Source organism: Pecten maximus, chromosome 3 (genome assembly GCF_902652985.1).
Source record: "Pecten maximus chromosome 3, xPecMax1.1, whole genome shotgun sequence".
Lineage (NCBI taxonomy): Eukaryota > Metazoa > Mollusca > Bivalvia > Pectinida > Pectinidae > Pecten > Pecten maximus.
Genome location: NC_047017.1, coordinates 12,597,720 through 12,616,114, shown reverse-complemented (window position 1 = coordinate 12,616,114; position 18,395 = coordinate 12,597,720). Strand labels below are relative to the sequence as shown.

The window sequence follows — 18,395 nt, the reverse complement described above, 5'->3', positions numbered from 1 at the left end:
CCCAGACTAACTCCTAACATGTCTATCTACGACCCAGACTAACTCCCAACATGTCTATCTAGGACCCAGACTAACTCCTAACATGTCTATCTACGACCCTGACTAACTCCTAACATGTCTATCTACGACCCAGACTAACTCCTAACATGTCTATCTACGACCCAGACTAACTCCTAACATGTCTATCTACGACCCTGACTAACTCCTAACATGTCTAACTACGACCCAGACTAACTACTAACATGTCTATCTACGACCCAGACTAACTCCTAACATGTTTACGACCCTGACTAACTCCTAACATGTCTATCTACGACCCAGACTAACTCCTAACATGTCTATCTACGACCCAGACTAACTCCTAACATGTCTATCTATGACCCAGACTAAGTCATCGTAGGAAAAACATATTTCTATTTCCTACAAATATTTTGTATAAAGAGAATAATTAGCTCTCCGTGTTATGTTCTGTACACTCCCCCCCTGGTTACAGGTAATAAGCCACAAGATAAGGGGACCATTACAGAATAATGTCTCTTTAATGACATTTTATCAAATCTATATGTTCACTTTATACCGTTATAATTACCATTACAGGTACATGTCATGCACAGCTCCATTTTTAATTGACTACAAGGAATGGGGAAAATGTGCAATAACGAGATTTAATATGATGTATGTCTATATACACTACAGCTAGACTTATATATCACAATATATAGTGACCCCACTGTCAGATGTTAATAGGAAATTAGGAGTAACCTTGTCAAATGATGGGCGTACAAAGAAACGGCAATTCCAATGTCATTAACACACAAATTATTTACGTGCTATCTATAAGTATTTAGGTACATTTAATTTCATCCGAAAATTTCACAAACAATTTTCCAATCAGTAACCTGTCTTTAGGCCTTAAAGTCAAATTCTAACCATATCTCATTATAGAATATTTCAATGTACAGGAACAGCCTTACAGGCCTTCTATATACAGGACAGACTTTCTTCAGAAACAAAGTTTTTGTTGCCTTGAAAATCACTTTACTTCGTGGTACATTTATACATACACCATAGCTCACCTATCGTTCACTGAAGTTTTATTCAAGTGAAATTCTATTTAGGGGAAGGAGGGTGTCGTTGATTGCTTATATGACTTAACCGTTTTTTCGGGTTTTTTTTTTTTTCTTTAATTTAATTGAACTGAATCTTTCTACTTTTTATGTTGGTATTAAATAAAGTGTTGTACAAAGCAGATTAATTCTCACAGGATTGTTACACCTGTTATTTCTTATCAAATCTAACTACTCTCAGTTGAAATCTTTCCATGATATGTTATTGTAACCATTTGTTTTAACGTTTCGTAACTTCTCAAAAATCCTTACTACCTTATCATCAACTCTGCAACACTTAAGACCATCTCTGTCAATGTATCTTACAACCATTTTTTTCACATTTCAGAATGTTTTCTATGATTCTGTCTTAGTTTATAATGTGTTACTACTCTACAAATGCATTCATCGAAATGGATGTCAATTGGACACTTACCCGCACTTTAGGCACGACTCTTCGCATACACTCATCATGGCTCTCTGTGTCTCGTAGTAAGTCTGGCAGATTGTGGATCACACTAATCCTCTGTACTTCCTGGCCAGAACTGTAAACACAAACAGAAAGCAACATTACATTGACTTACAGACTTCTAGTCCTCCTTCACTAAAATAATGTATGCAAAGTATGTAATGTATACAAAGTATGTAATGTATACAAAGTATTTAATGTATACAAAGTATGTAATGTATGCAAAGTATTTAATGTATACAAAGTATTTAATGTATACAAAGTATGTAATGTATACAAAGTATTTAATGTATACAAAGTATGTAATGTATGCAAAGTATGTAATGTATACAAAGTATGTAATGTATGCAAAGTATTTAATGTATGCAAAGTATGTAATGTATGCAAAGTATTTAATGTATGCAAAGTATGTAATGTATGCAAAGTATTTAATGTATGCAAAGCATGTAATGTGTTTGTTTGTTTGTTTTGGTTTAACATCCTATTAACAGCCAGGGTCATTTATGGACGTGCCAGGTTTTGGAGGTTGAGGAAAGCCGATGTACCCGGAGAAAAACCACCGGCCTACAGTCAGTACCTGGCAACTGCCCTACGTAGGTTTCGAACTCGCAACCCAGAGGTGGAGGGCTACGTATTGTTAAAGTGTCGGGACACTTTAACCACTCGGGCCCCCATGCAAAGTGTTAAGTATGTAACTTGAAAAGTATGTAATGTATGTATGAGTTATGTAATGTATGTAGTGTCAAGTACCGTGGTTGGAATGTAAAATATTCCTGGCGATCAAATTGTGATATAATGATTATAAAAATATAGTCTTTGTTTGACTGATACAACACAGCATTTGATGGGTCAATCAGTAAAATCTGAATGTATTGTCTCCAAGTTTTCATGTGTATATCACATCTCAATGACGGATGTTTATTACTTCAATAACCTTGACATCATAATGACATCACAATCTACATAAACACTCAATCTCAATAAGAATGACCTAATTATTAAGGATGAAGGTGATATTTGTGACAGGATCTATACTATGGATTAGTCCCTTTGTATTGGTAAGTTTAGCATGTGTAAAGACAGCCTACCACTTTATATATATACCACTTAGAGTGTACATCTGGGTTGGTTTCCTGAAGTCAATGATTATAACTAACACATGCACTCCTCTTGAAAAGTACAAACAATATACACTAAACAAATATATCACACACACAGAATAGCTGTCTCCAGTTTGTTTAAGGTACAGAGAGTCAAAAAGTATGACATCCCCCTAATGTAAACTGTCTGAGGACTTTGGGCCAAATATTGGAATCCACAAGAAAAACATTCAAGTGTATTGTACTCTAAGAATTAATTATATGTTAACTGACGACTATATATAAACGGCCCAAGATCAATGAGTTTGGATGGACTTCCTTTTTTATATTAATACTGTATTTGACACCATTGAATGTAAGACTATTTTCAATTTCATTATCAAATAAATTGTTTTTATTATAGAAAGCCTGTAAGTACCAAATTTCAGATAGAATATAATGTTTTCAAATAACTCAACTTTTGATCAATCATTTCTCACAGGGGGAGGTAGCCTATTGGTAGTCACATGTATCTAAATACAGTTTGTGTACACAAATACCTGTTAAAATAAGAAACCTGTCCAATAACCGCCAGTGTCAACAAAGTTTAACAAAAAATATTTCATTATCTCAGCCACAATCTTTTTTCAGCCACTAGGAATGACAATTTATTTCCTTATAACATCTCAATATGTCATAAACCATTTTCATTTTGTTCTCCCATGAATGCATTTTTCCCCAGGTGTTAATATGTATTTTTTGTTCCATGTTGGAAAAGTTATTAAATGACTTGAGCAAGCCTAGTCCTGAACATTTCCTTATGCGATAACAAAAATAATCTTAAATGTTTTGATTAATATATCGCAATTTTGCATATCACTGTAACATTGGTTTGATTTAATAAACATATCTTCCACTCATGACAGATATCTTATAAAATTTCTCTTTAAAATCTTTAATCATTTAACATCGGTCGGTATGGTTTGATGAGTCACATCAAGCTTGGAATGGTTCAATATGTGTCACATCAGACTTGGAATAGTTCAATATGTGTCACACCAGACTTGGAATGGTTCAATATGTGTCACATCAGACTTGGAATAGTTCAATATGTGTCACACCAGACTTGGAAATGTTCAATATGAGTCACATCAGACTTAGAATGGTTCAATATATGTCACATCAGACTTGGAAATGTTCAATATGAGTCACATCAGACTTAGAATGGTTCAATATATGTCACACCAGACTTGGAATGGTTCAATATGTGTCACATCAGACTTGGAAATGTTCAATATGAGTCACATCAGACTTAGAATGGTTCAATATATGTCACATCAGACTTGGAAATGTTCAATATGAGTCACATCAGACTTAGAATGGTTCAATATATGTCACACCAGACTTGGAATGGTTCAATATGTGTCACATCAGACTTAGAATGGTTCAATATGTGTCACATCTGACTTAGAATGGTTCAATATGTGTCACATCAGACTTGGAATGGTTCAATATGTGTCACATCTGACTTAGAATGGTTCAATATGTGTCACATCTGACTTAGAATGGTTCAATATGTGTCACATCAGACTTGGAATGGTTCAATATGTGTCACATCTGACTTAGAATGGTTCAATATGTGTCACATTAGCCTTGGAATGGTTCAATATGTGTCACATCAGACTTGGAATGGTTCAATATGTCACATCAGACTTGGAATGGTTCAATATGTGTCACATCAGACTAAGAATGGTTCAATATGTGTCACATCAGACTTGGAATGGTTCAATATGTCACATCAGACTTGGAATGGTTCAATATGTGTCACATCAGACTAAGAATGGTTCAATATGTGTCACATCAGACTTGGAATGGTTCAATATGTGTCACATCAGACTTGGAATGGTTCAATATGTGTCACATCAGACTTGAAAAAGTTCAGTAAGTCTCCCATCAAGACTGTTCAATTAATCCTCACATCCCTACTGGGGCTAAAGTATCTGTCGGAGTAACAAGTTTGTGGTTTTTTGATGGATGAGTTTGTATATTAACTCTGAAGGTACATGCCCATCAGTCCATCTCACTGTCCAGCTGTAGTATCCAGCTGACCTCAGCTTCCTCATCACGTTTTCTCACCAGAGCAAAAATTTCTTCAAAGCATGATCAACTTATCAAACTTTTGCTACATGTATATCATATTGACATAGAATTTAAACTACACCTTGGTGAAAGTAAAATATAGTAGGTTATTTTCAGAAATATTTTGAATACAGTATATGTTGTTTTGAATGGATTTATAAAGAAGTAGATATTTCTAATCTATAAATATATTCTCAAAAGAAAATATCACTTTCTCCCTATGCCAAGCTGTGTAGCAGTGTCAAAATAATTAGCTACCACAAGGGATAGGATGTATAGTCTCGGTGTGACTCCTTACTACCTTCTCAGCATAGACAGCCCCCCATACTTTAAACAACAAAAAATCAATTTTTTAATAGTTATTTTACAATTTCTATTTATTTCATGTATGGATTCTAAATGGTAGCTGTTTTATGATTATATTAGTTCTGACAGTTTTGTATTTCAAAGTTTAAAGAAAAAATAATAATTTATCTTTGGTGATAGAAACTGACAAGGCTCCCTCTGATCAACCCAATCCATCTCAAAGTGATTATGTTGTGGACAAATCTTAGGATAATTGTACATGATTGTCACTCAAATAAATTAACTCTTGATTACAGCTTGTATTGGACAGAAAAAAAATTTGATTTGGATAATTAAATCAGACTTATTTGAGAAATTTGGTGTAATTTGTGCCCCAGTTTTCTTTAATTGACATCAGTCCTCAACTGTTATGGATTTTTCTATTTCCTCTAGATTTCTATTTGGTTTATGATAGATTAGAATCTATGAATAAGAGCAAAGAAATGTATTAGGTTTTTACAAATTGATCTTTGAACATTTCTTGATTTAAATACCATGTTCTCAACTAAACTACCGCTTGAATGCACATTCAATTCATAACAGCCCTGCAGGCAGGATGTAAACATGCACATATATTCAGAAGATACATAATTTTATTCTAACGAAATACTTGTTCAGCATTTTGTAAATCTTGACATGTCATACACAATCTTATTGAAATTCATTTTAAACTACACATTAACTGTTTTGTATTTCCTGACAGGACATACAATTTTATAGAAATGAATATTGAACCTACATAAAAAATGTTTTAGCTGACAAAATATGGCCGGGAGCATGGATAAGCTGTGCTCGAAAGGCTAAGGCAATTTTCACCTCTCCTACTGTTTGGTAATAGCTATGTTAATACCCACGACCATCGATGTCATCCCTCTGTAGACAATGTTAATACCCACGACCATCGATGTCATCCTTCTGTAGGCCATGTTAATGCCCGCGACTATCGATGTCATCCTTCTGTAGACAATGTTAATACCCACGACCATCGATGTCATCCTTCTGTTGGCCATGTTAATGCCCACGACCATCGATGTCATCCTTCTGTAGGCCGTGTTAATGCCCACGACCATCGATGTCATCCTTCTGTAGGCCATGTTAATGCCCACGACCATTGATGTCATCCTTCTGTAGGCCATGTTAATGCCCACGACCATTGATGTCATCCTTCTGTAGGCCATGTTAATGCCCACGACCATTGATGTCATCCTTCTGTAGGCCGTGTTAATGCCCACGACCATCGATGTCATACGTCTGTAGGCCATGTTAATGCCCACAACCATTGATGTCACCCTTCTGTAGGCCGTGTTAATGCCCACGACTATCGATGTCATCCTTCTGTAGGCCATGTTAATGCCCACGACCATTGATGTCACCCTTCTGTAGGCCTTGTTAATGCCCTCGACCATCGATGTCATACGTCTGTAGGCCATGTTAATGCCCACAACCATTAATGTCATCCTTCTGTAGGCCTTGTTAATGCCCGCGACCATCGATGTCAACCTTCTGTAGGCCATGTTAATGCCCGCGACCATCAATGTCATCCTTCTGTAGGCCATGTTAATGCTCACGACCATCGATGTCATCCCTCTGTAGGCCATGTTTATGCCCACGACCATCGATGTCATCCTTCTGTATGCCATATTAATGCCCACTACCATTGATGTCATCCTTCTGTAGGCCATGTTAATGCCCACAACCATTGATGTCATCCTTCTGTAGGCCATGTTAATGCCCACAACCATCGATGTCATCCTTCTGTAGGCCATGTTAATGCCCTGGTCCATAACATCTAATTGCAGAACATGATATCAAATGCAAACGAAAATCTATGAAAATCTAATTTTCTGAAGTAGTTCAAGTGAATCTAATTTCCCTAATGATGTTATTTAATCTTAGCACAGTTTAAATGCTTTACAAATCAGATGACTTCTACACTCTGAGAATCTGATTGGGAAGGAAACAACATTCACAAAGAAAGAACAAATTTATTTATGGTAAATATACCAAGCAAGGTCAAATGTTGGGCCAAGGTAAATTGTTTTTGAAATAAATAAATCACACAGTGTATGTGTATCGTTAGGTATATAGGGATGGTTTTAAAGTGTGTGTTGACCTCACACCTCATGGTACCTACAATAATATTGGGGCTGATTTCAAGTGTTTAATGACACATGTTTGTACAAAAACCTTCACTATCTAGGTAAATGACATACTTCTGGATATTGTCCAAATACTTACATTATAGGTAATACAGATGTATGTCACTCTCCACTAGAGCTATCAGTACATGGTGATTATAATGATTATAATATGATAATATAAAAGTCTATAGTAATTATTCTACCATTTATCCATAGAGGTCGAGGAAAGCAAGATGACATACCAGTACATCGTACAATTCCACTGGACCCAAACTTGGGGCTTTCATATTCTAAAGCCAGGACAACAGTGTCCTTCTGTCTAGCTACACATTGTACAGCCTGGCAGGTATAATACCATTATATGTTGAAAGGGCAGTCAGTGTAAGAATTATTTGGATATTTCCAAATATCAAAATCAAAATTAAAATTAGGGCCATTTGGGGTATAATTTTCCTATCAAAGGTATAAAATGGCAGTTACTTTAATAAAGTTGATTGATAAAACACAGTACAATAATACAGATAAGTGGTAAAGAAATGAAGTAACCATCAAAAACCAAATATCTCCCAATTAAATCCTGTCAGGCAAACTACAGCAGCAGTGTATATCATCTCTCGTCATTATCTAGGGCTAAAATATTGTCTCCTCAGCTTAAAAACTACTTTCTCTGATCCCCCACCCACTGTGGCCTTTCATTCCTTAGAGACATCTCTCCTTTGAAGTGAGGCTGTGGGGTGGTTACCCCTTAAGACATATCACCACTTGTATTGGGGCGTGTGCCAACCTTCCTTCCATTAATTATCTCATCATCCATTTACTTTTCATTTTATGACTTGCTTAACTTATTTTTATTTAATGCTTCTCAGTAATAGCAATACTCCTCCCAAATTATGCAGTGGTTTAACATTGGGCGGCCGCCATTACAGATGATTGGTAGATCCTCCTCATCTTCCTTAATATTTTATTTACCACAGCAACAGTATTAGGTTCTCAAGTTCTGGGACATGCCACACACAGATAACTGATAGATTGTTAAAATCTTTATCACTCATCAACAATATGGTACTTCAGTATCATCCAACAGAAGAAAGTTATAGACTGTTCTGCTTTGGACATATGTCAAATGCCAATATTTTACAAAACAAGACAATTTCAGAAATTTGAAATAATATATCACATCAACTTTTGCAAACCTACAGGGCTATAATTAGTTTATTATTTAAATCTTTTAGCAAACACCAGCATTTCCAGTGACGTGGAAAATTTGTTGAAGATGATAGCAAAACAAACCAAGATGTGTCGGTGATATGATGTTGAACCAAACTCTAAGATTCTGGTTTACACAAGATACAATAAATGTGTGTGAGAAAACTATCTGATCCTGTTAAGCTAGTTAAACAGAAGACAAATACATCATCCGCCTTACTAATGTCTGTTGGACATATATTAACACCAAAACAGCTGTTATAGACATGAGAGAAGATCTGAGCAGCACTCACTGATCCTCCTCATCCCCCCCCCCCCCCCTCTCTCTCTCTCTCTCCCTCTCTCTCACCCCTCCCTCAGAAAGTCTCTAACTTCAGTCCTATAGGGATAACATCATATGTTCCTAATCTTTACAGTGTCAGGTTTTTTTTCTATATGTTTAACTTGCCATACAACCATTAGACAATAGACAGGTTATGTTAGAAAAACTGTCCAACAAGATTCTTTCTCATACTAGACATTTTACAACTCATGGCAGACGTGTTGTAATGCAAATTACTTTATAGCTACACAAGTTGTTCGATGTGTAATAATTGACTACTCAGAAAGTTGTTTAGGTACATGAACCAGTAATTGAAAGCTAAGCATCCTCCCAAGATATTGGTAAAGTTTTGGTGAATTTGACCTCTATGATTGTATTCATCAAATTAACAACAGCATTCCAGGGGATATAAGACAATATTACTCTGATATCTTACTAGAATGGTCATTTATAATAAATTATTACAGCCAAGCCTGTACATGTCATATGTGACAAAACAAGGGACATTCCCAAAGTATTTTTAGTGTAAATGAGCCATGTATCAAATGTGTTTTGAAACAAGAAATATATTACACAATCATCAAGCTTAGAATTATAATATCAAAAGTCCTGCATCAGAATATGTTTTTTGTATGATAACCATATCTATTATATTTTTCAATGTGTTCAAAATAAATTTTGAAAGAATTGCCAGCGGTATAATATATTGCATCATTTATCGAATATTACCAAAATACAAATATTCCTAATTTTACTGATGATTCATCTTTGTTTTCCAGTCAAATTCAAATCGGCTACATCGAAAAAACATCAGATTCAAGCCAAAAAGCTCCTACAAGACCATAAATGATGTTCAAGTAGTGTTGTGTTTAGTGCTCATAAAACACAATGTGAGGCAAACATCTGAATGACCATGATCGCGCCATAAGCTTGTGTAGGGGGAATAATTTTGATCATTTCATTGACAAATTAAATTTATAGTCCTATCTGATGTTTTGGTGACAAGAGTAACAGTCACGTGGACTGTATGACAGTCAGTCATTTAGATAAGTAACATATTGTAGTAAATCACATTGGAAGGCACTGGAACACTGTCACTTAAGGTAGATAATCGTTAACTCTGGCAGATTCCACTATTTCTTGTCATTTGAATGAGCAGATTGTCTTTGCAATTGGACAAGGACTACGTATACCCAAACAGCCTATATTAAAATTACAATAGCAGTTTCAATCCTGACACCCTTTATGGATTTTTTGTTTTTAATGCCTACTTTTTGTATTTTTATTTCAACCCAATACACTATATCAAAAACCCAAGTTATCTATTTACCGTCTCGATAGGTTTAAACAAGACTGGTTCTTTGTACTGTTTTGTACTCATATGTACAGTGACTGTTTTTTAAACCTGCATCAGCATCTAACTGTTCAAAGACAAAAATGCTGATTACACAACATATTTGTTTTTGAATGGAAAGCATGTAATTAAACAAGGAAAATCAATAGCCAAATCCAGGTAGTTAGCTAGACTGCTGTAACAACCAGACTACAATCAATGGGGAAATTCTCATCCGTCCATGAACCAGTTTTGTCGTGGAATGAGACTGTTCAATATCTAACAGGAGAGTCTCGTCAGAAGAGTCGTCGGGAGAGCCGCCAGCAGTTGCGTCAGAAGAGTCGTCGGGAAAGCCGCCAGCAGAGTCGCGTCAGAAGAGTCGTCGGGAGAGCCGCCACGAGAGTCGCAAGCAAAGTCGTCGGGAGTGCCATTTATAGGTACATTTAGTACACATGCTGGTCCTGTCTCCTGCGAAGGTCCAAGGGTGTTATATAACAATATCAACAGGGCTGTGGAATAAGATGACTGATCCTGGAGAGGATCCACTCTTTTGTAACATCAACAGGACACCATATTCCAATACTGTCATAGGAATTGCTATGATTTTGCTTTCTCTGTAGAAAACTGTTTAGTTTTATATAAGAATGACCAGAGATGAGTATAATCAATACGTCTGCCATTAAATACTTTCCATAACGGAAACATATATTTCAACCACTGTCTCAACACTATATGATATTTTTTTCTATTCTAAATTAATAATATTTCCCAAACAAGGCAACATACAAGATTCTGACCACCCTGGCACAACTGTTGTAACTTTTATCCTGGATGATTAACACTTGACATCAGTGACCAGTAGACTGGTACCACCAAACAATATCCTTGTACAATTCCTAAAATAGTGAAGGAAGCCAAGAGATGTTTTTTTTTTTTTTTTGTAGTTTTGTAATTGTGGCAGTGAATGTTTCTCTTAGGCCCTTTCTCCAACTTTTTGTGACAGTGACAGTTCCCCTCAGGTCCTATCTAACACTGTGACTGGTACAGTTCCCCTCAGGTCCTATCTAACACTGTTTGTGACTGGTACAGTTACCCTCAGGTCCTATCTAACACTGTGACTGGTACAGTTCCCCTCAGGTCCTATCTAACACTGTTTGTGACTGGTACAGTTCCCCTCAGGTCCTATCTAACACTGTGACTGGTACAGTTCCCCTCAGGTCCTATCTAACACTGTGACTGGTACAGTTCCCCTCAGGTCCTATCTAACACTGTTTGTGACTGGTACAGTACCCCTCAGGTCCTATCTAACACTGTTTGTGACTGGTACAGTTCCCCTCAGGTCCTATCTAACACTGTGACTGGTACAGTTCCCCTCAGGTCCTATCTAACACTGTGACTGGTACAGTTCCCCTCAGGTCCTATCTAACACTGTTTGTGACTGGTACAGTTCCCCTCAGGTCCTATCTAACACTGTGACTAGTACAGTTCCCCTCAGGTCCTATCTAACACTGTGACTGGTACAGTTCCCCTCAGGTCCTATCTAACACTGTTTGTGACTGGTACAGTTACCCTCAGGTCCTATCTAACACTGTGACTGGTACAGTTCCCCTCAGGTCCTATCTAACACTGTGACTGGTACAGTTACCCTCAGGTCCTATCTAACACTGTTTGTGACTGGTACAGTTACCCTCAGGTCCTATCTAACACTGTGACTGGTACAGTTCCCCTCAGGTCCTATCTAACACTGTGACTGGTACAGTTCCCCTCAGGTCCTATCTAACACTGTTTGTGACTGGTACAGTTCCCCTCAGGTCCTATCTAACACTGTGACTGGTACAGTTCCCCTCAGGTCCTATCTAACACTGTGACTGGTACAGTTCCCCTCAGGTCCTATCTAACACTGTTTGTGACTGGTACAGTTCCCCTCGGGTCCTATCTAACACTGTTTGTGACTGGTACAGTTCCCCTCAGGTCCTATCTAGCACTGTTTGTGACTAGTACAGTCCCCCTCAGGTCCTATCTAACACTGTGACTGGTACAGTTCCCCTCAGGTCCTATCTAACACTGTTTGTGACTGGTACAGTTCCCCTCAGGTCCTATCTAACACTGTGACTAGTACAGTTCCCCTCAGGTCCTATCTAACACTGTGACTGGTACAGTTCCCCTCAGGTCCTATCTAACACTGTGACTGGTACAGTTCCCCTCAGGTCCTATCTAACACTGTGACTGGTACAGTTCCCCACAGGTCCTATCTAACATTGTTTGTGACTGTGACAATTCCCCTCAGGTCCTATCTAACACTGTGACTGGTACAGTTCCCCTCAGGTCCTATCTAACATTGTGACTGGTACAGTTACCCTCAGGTCCTATCTAACACTGTGACTGGTACAGTTCCCCTCAGGTCCTATCTAACACTGTGACTGGTACAGTTCCGCTCAGGTCCTATCTAACACTGTGACTGGTACAGTTCCCCTCAGGTCCTATCTAACACTGTGACTGGTACAGTTCCCCTCAGGTCCTATCTAACACTGTGACTGGTACAGTTCCCCTCAGGTCCTATCTAACACTGTGACTGGTACAGTTCCCTTCAGGTCCTATCTAACACTGTGACTGGTACAGTTCCGCTCAGGTCCTATCTAACACTGTGACTGGTACAGTTCCCCTCAGGTCCTATCTAACACTGTGACTGGTACAGTTCTGCTCAGGTCCTATCTAACACTGTGACTGGTACAGTTCCCCTCAGGTCCTATCTAACACTGTGACTGGTACAGTTCCCCTCAGGTCCTATCTAACACTGTGACTGGTACAGTTCTGCTCAGGTCCTATCTAACACTGTGACTGGTACAGTTCCCCTCAGGTCCTATCTAACACTGTTTGTGACTGGTACAGTTCCCTTCGGGTCCTATCTAACACTGTGACTGGTACAGTTACCCTCAGGTCTTATCTAACACTGTGACTGGTACAGTTCCGCTCAGGTCCTATCTAACACTGTGACTGGTACAGTTCCCCTCAGGTCCTATCTAACACTGTGACTGGTACAGTTCCCCTCAGGTCCTATCTAACACTGTGACTGGTACAGTTCCCTTCAGGTCCTATCTAACACTGTGACTGGTACAGTTCCCCTCAGGTCCTATCTAACACTGTTTGTGACTGGTACAGTTCCCCTCAGGTCCTATCTAACACTGTTTGTGACTGTGACAGTTCCCCTCAGGTCCTATCTAACACTGTTTGTGACTGTGACAGTTCCCCTCAGGTCCTATCTAACACTGTGACTGTGACAGTTACCCTCAGGTCCTATCTAACACTGTGACTGTGACAGTTCCCCTCAGGTCCTATCTAACACTGTGACTGGTACAGTTCCCCTCAGGTCCTATCTAACACTGTGACTGTGACAGTTCCCCTCAGGTCCTATCTAACATTGTTTGTGACTGGTACAGTTCCCCTCAGGTCCTATCTAACATTGTTTGTGACTGGTACAGTTCCCCTCAGTCCTATCTAACACTGTTTGTGACTGTGACAGTTCCCCTCAGGTCCTATCTAACACTGTGACTGGTACAGTTCCCCTCAGTCCTATCTAACACTGTTTGTGACTGGTACAGTTCCCCTCAGGTCCTATCTAACACTGTGACTGTGACAGTTCCCCTCAGGTCCTATCTAACACTGTTTGTGACTGTGACAGTTCCCCTCAGGTCCTATCTAACACTGTGACTGTGACAGTTCCCCTCAGGTCCTATCTAACACTGTTTGTGACTATCTATCTATTACCACAACTGGTTGCGTGATCAAAACTCATGTTCTGACAAATGGTCCTTCTAGGACAAAAATCAATAGAACAAAACAGTTTTGTTGACATCTCTGCACGCAGTCAACATATTAGGGTAAGTCATGTTTTCATGTCAAATATTATGAATACGCAGACAATGAATTAGTGAAACAAACATTGACAACCAACTGATATGATATGAATAATAGAGATAAGAAGACAGACATAGAATTTATTGATTCTGTATCAATGTACAGAGAACCGAACTCATCTCTCTGATGTCCACCAGTCTGGACCAAACAACCCCTAAACATCACCTGATATGCCCATTAACAGCTGACCAGTGGCCTGGTAGTTACAAGTATAAAACTTGACCATTTTATATTAAGATGAAAGCCATAGTTATCACTGTCATCAAACATTTGACCACCAGCTGACCACAAGAACGACCACAACATGTCAAACTGACATACAAGTCACATCAAACAGAATGATAGTAAATCTATAAAACATTACAATATGGTTCTCCTACAACAGCATGACCATATTGAGATGTAGAGACCTCTAGTGACTGTGTAGTGCCCAGTCTGGGTTTTAATGAGCTGACCAGGAAGGGATATATACTTACTCTGGGATGTCAATGCCAACCACCTCACCACAGTCAAAAGGATAACACTCCTCCTCCTCCAGGAAGAGTTTCACATTTTCTCCAGTGCTGGATGGCTTGCATGAAAACACTTCTATTTCCTCCATATCATTTTCAACATTATTCCGAGGAGTATTGATTCAGACTATAAGATCATTTTTGCGAGGATATTTCCCAACACAACACAGTTATGAAGACACACTGTCAGCTTCCTCAGGACTTGTGGCCCATTGGTTGTCACAGTACTACAATCCTAGACAGAAAACACTTGTAAACAGTCTGGTGTACAACTCTGTCCCAATACACTAGTCTAATGCGACCCACATTGATCAACTGTGTGAGCCATGCAACTGATGCTGAGTTTGGACAGAGAGCTAGTTATACACACTATAGTATAGTGTCCCACACACATGGGAAACCCCCACTTTCTCCATTGGTCCACCAGTCAGAGGCTTCAGTGATATCCCAGGTTACCAGGGGAACAGGAAATGAATCACATGTAGATACACTACTACAATGGGTGTGTATAGGTACTACAACACATGTATCACTTCTCACACACAGAGTCATAATACCTCGGGACATAGTAATACACACTGTCAGTGTACTCCAGTATAGAGTCAGTATACCTCACACTTCAGTATACAGTCAGTGTACCTCACACTTCAGTATACAGTCAGTATACCTCACACTTCAGTATAAGGTCAGTGTACCTCACACTTCAGTATACAGTCAGTATACCTCACACTTCAGTATACAGTCAGTGTACCTCACACTTCAGTATACAGTCAGTATATATACCTCACACTTCAGTATACAGTCAGTGTACCTCACACTTCAGTATACAGTCAGTATACCTCACACTTCAGTATACAGTCAGTGTACCTCACACTTCAGTATACAGTCAGTGTACCTCACACTTCATTATACAGTCAGTATACCTCACACTTCAGTATACAGTCTGTGTACCTCACACTTCAGTATACAGTCAGTATACCTCACACTTCAGTATACAGTCAGTATACCTCACACTTCAGTATACAGTCAGTGTACCTCACATTTCAGTATACAGTCAATGTATCTCAAACTTCAGTATACAGTCAGTGTACTCCAGTATAGAGTGTACCTCACACTTCAGTATACAGTCAGTATACCTCACACATCAGTATACAGCCAGTGTACCTCACTTTAGTAAACAGTCAGTATACCTCACACTTCAGTATACAGTCAGTATACCTCACACATCAGTATACAGTCAGTGTACCTCACTTTAGTAAACAGTCAGTATACCTCACACTTCAGTATACAGTCAGTATACCTCACACATCAGTATACAGTCAGTGTACCTCACTTTAGTAAACAGTCAGTATACCTCACACTTCAGTATACAGTCAGTATACCTCACACTTCAGTATAGTCAATATACCTCACACTTCAGTATACAGTCAGTATACCTCACACTTCAGTCTACAGTCAGTATACCTCACACATCAGTATACAGTCAGTATACCTCACACTTCAGTAAACAGTCAGTATACCTCACACTTCAGTATACAGTCAGTATACCTCACACTTCAGTATACAGTCAGTGTACCCCACACTCTAGTATATAGTCAGTATACCCCACTTCAGTATATAGTCAGTATACCTCACACTTCAGTATACAGTCAGTGTATCTCACACTTCAATATAGTCAGTATACCTCATACTTCAGTATACAGTCAGTATACCTCACACATCAGTATACAGTCAGTGTACCTCACTTCAGTAAACAGTCAGTATACCTCACACTTCAGTATACAGTCAGTATACCTCACACTTCAGTACACAGTCAGTGTACCTCACACTTCAGTATACAGTCAGTGTACCTTACACTTCAGTATACAGATCAGTATACCTCACACTTCAGTATACAGTATACCTCACACTTCAGTATACAGTCAGTGTACCTCACACTTCAGTTTACAGTCAGTGTACTCCAGTATAGAGTATACCTCACACTTCAGTATACAGTCAGTGTACCTCACACTTCAGTTTACAGTCAGTGTACTTCAGTATACAGTATACCTCACACTTCAGTATATAGTCAGTATACCTCACACTTCAGTATACAGTCAGTATACCTCACACTTCAGTATGCAGTCAGTGTACCTCACACTTCAGTATACAGTCAGTAAACCTCACACTTCAGTATACAGTCAGTGTACCTCACACTTCAGTATACAGTCAGTGTACCTCACACTTCATTATACAGTCAGTATACCTCACACTTCAGTATACAGTCAGTATACCTCACACTTCAGTATACAGTCTGTGTACCTCACACTTCAGTATATAGTCAGTATACCTCACACTTCAGTATACAGTCAGTGTATCTCACACTTCAATATACAGTCAGTATACCTCATACTTCAGTATACAGTCAGTATACCTCACACATCAGTATACAGTCACTGTACCTCACTTCAGTAAACAGTCAGTATACCTCACACTTCAGTATACAGTCAGTATACCTCACACTTCAGTACACAGTCAGTGTACCTCACACTTCAGTATACAGTCAGTGTACCTCACACTTCATTATACAGTCAGTATACCTCACACTTCAGTATACAGTCAGTATACCTCACAATTCAGTATACAGTCTGTGTACCTCACACTTCAGTATACAGTCAGTATACCTCACACTTCAGTATACAGTCAGTATACCTCACACTTCAGTATACAGTCAGTGTACCTCACACTTCAGTATACAGTCAGTGTATCTCAAACTTCAGTATACAGTCAGTGTACTCAAGTATAGAGTGTACCTCACACTTCAGTATACAGTCAGTATACCTCACACTTCAGTATGCAGTCAGTGTACCTCACACTTCAGTATACAGTCAGTAAACCTCACACTTCAGTATACAGTCAGTGTACCTCACACTTCAGTATACAGTCAGTAAACCTCACACTTCAGTATACAGTCAGTGTACCTCACACTTCAGTATATAGTCAGTGTACCTCACACTTCAGTATACAGTCAGTGTATCTCAAACTTCAGTATACAGTCAGTGTACTCAAGTATAGAGTGTACCTCACACTTCAGTATACAGTCAGTATACCTCACACTTCAGTATGCAGTCAGTGTACCTCACACTTCAGTATACAGTCAGTAAACCTCACACTTCAGTATACAGTCAGTGTACCTCACACTTCAGTATACAGTCAGTGTACCTCACACTTCATTATACAGTCAGTATACCTCACACTTCAGTATACAGTCAGTATACCTCACACTTCAGTATACAGTCTGTGTACCTCACACTTCAGTATATAGTCAGTATACCTCACACTTCAGTATACAGTCAGTGTATCTCACACTTCAGTATACAGTCAGTGTACCCCACACTCTAGTATATAGTCAGTATACCCCACACTCCAGTATATAGTCAGTATACCACACTTCAGTATATAGTCAGTATACCTCACACTTCAGTATACAGTCAGTGTATCTCACACTTCAATATACAGTCAGTATACCTCATACTTCAGTATACAGTCAGTATACCTCACACATCAGTATACAGTCAGTGTACCTCACTTCAGTAAACAGTCAGTATACCTCACACTTCAGTATACAGTCAGTATACCTCACACTTCAGTACACAGTCAGTGTACCTCACACTTCAGTATAGTCAGTGTACCTTACACTTCAGTATACAGATCAGTATACCTCACACTTCAGTATACAGTCAGTGTACCTCACACTTCAGTTTACAGTCAGTGTACTCCAGTATAGAGTATACCTCACACTTCAGTATACAGTCAGTGTACCTCACACTTCAGTTTACAGTCAGTGTA

General features: G+C 38.7%; 1 protein-coding gene across 8 annotated transcripts in view; it reads right to left on the bottom strand.

The window, feature by feature from the left end:
* LOC117323244 (serine/threonine-protein phosphatase 4 regulatory subunit 4-like) overlaps positions 1 to 18,395 on the bottom strand; it is a 115,978-nt gene that overhangs the window by 69,575 nt on the left and 28,008 nt on the right. For 7 of the 8 annotated variants that reach the window (XM_033878315.1, XM_033878317.1, XM_033878318.1 and 4 more), the window contains exon 3: positions 1,543 to 1,651. In XM_033878315.1, coding sequence (XP_033734206.1) covers positions 1,543 to 1,651 — 109 coding nt within the window. Of the gene's footprint in view, positions 1 to 1,542; positions 1,652 to 14,531; positions 14,919 to 18,395 lie in introns of those variants that run through there. The other variant, XM_033878316.1, reaches the window with a different exon arrangement.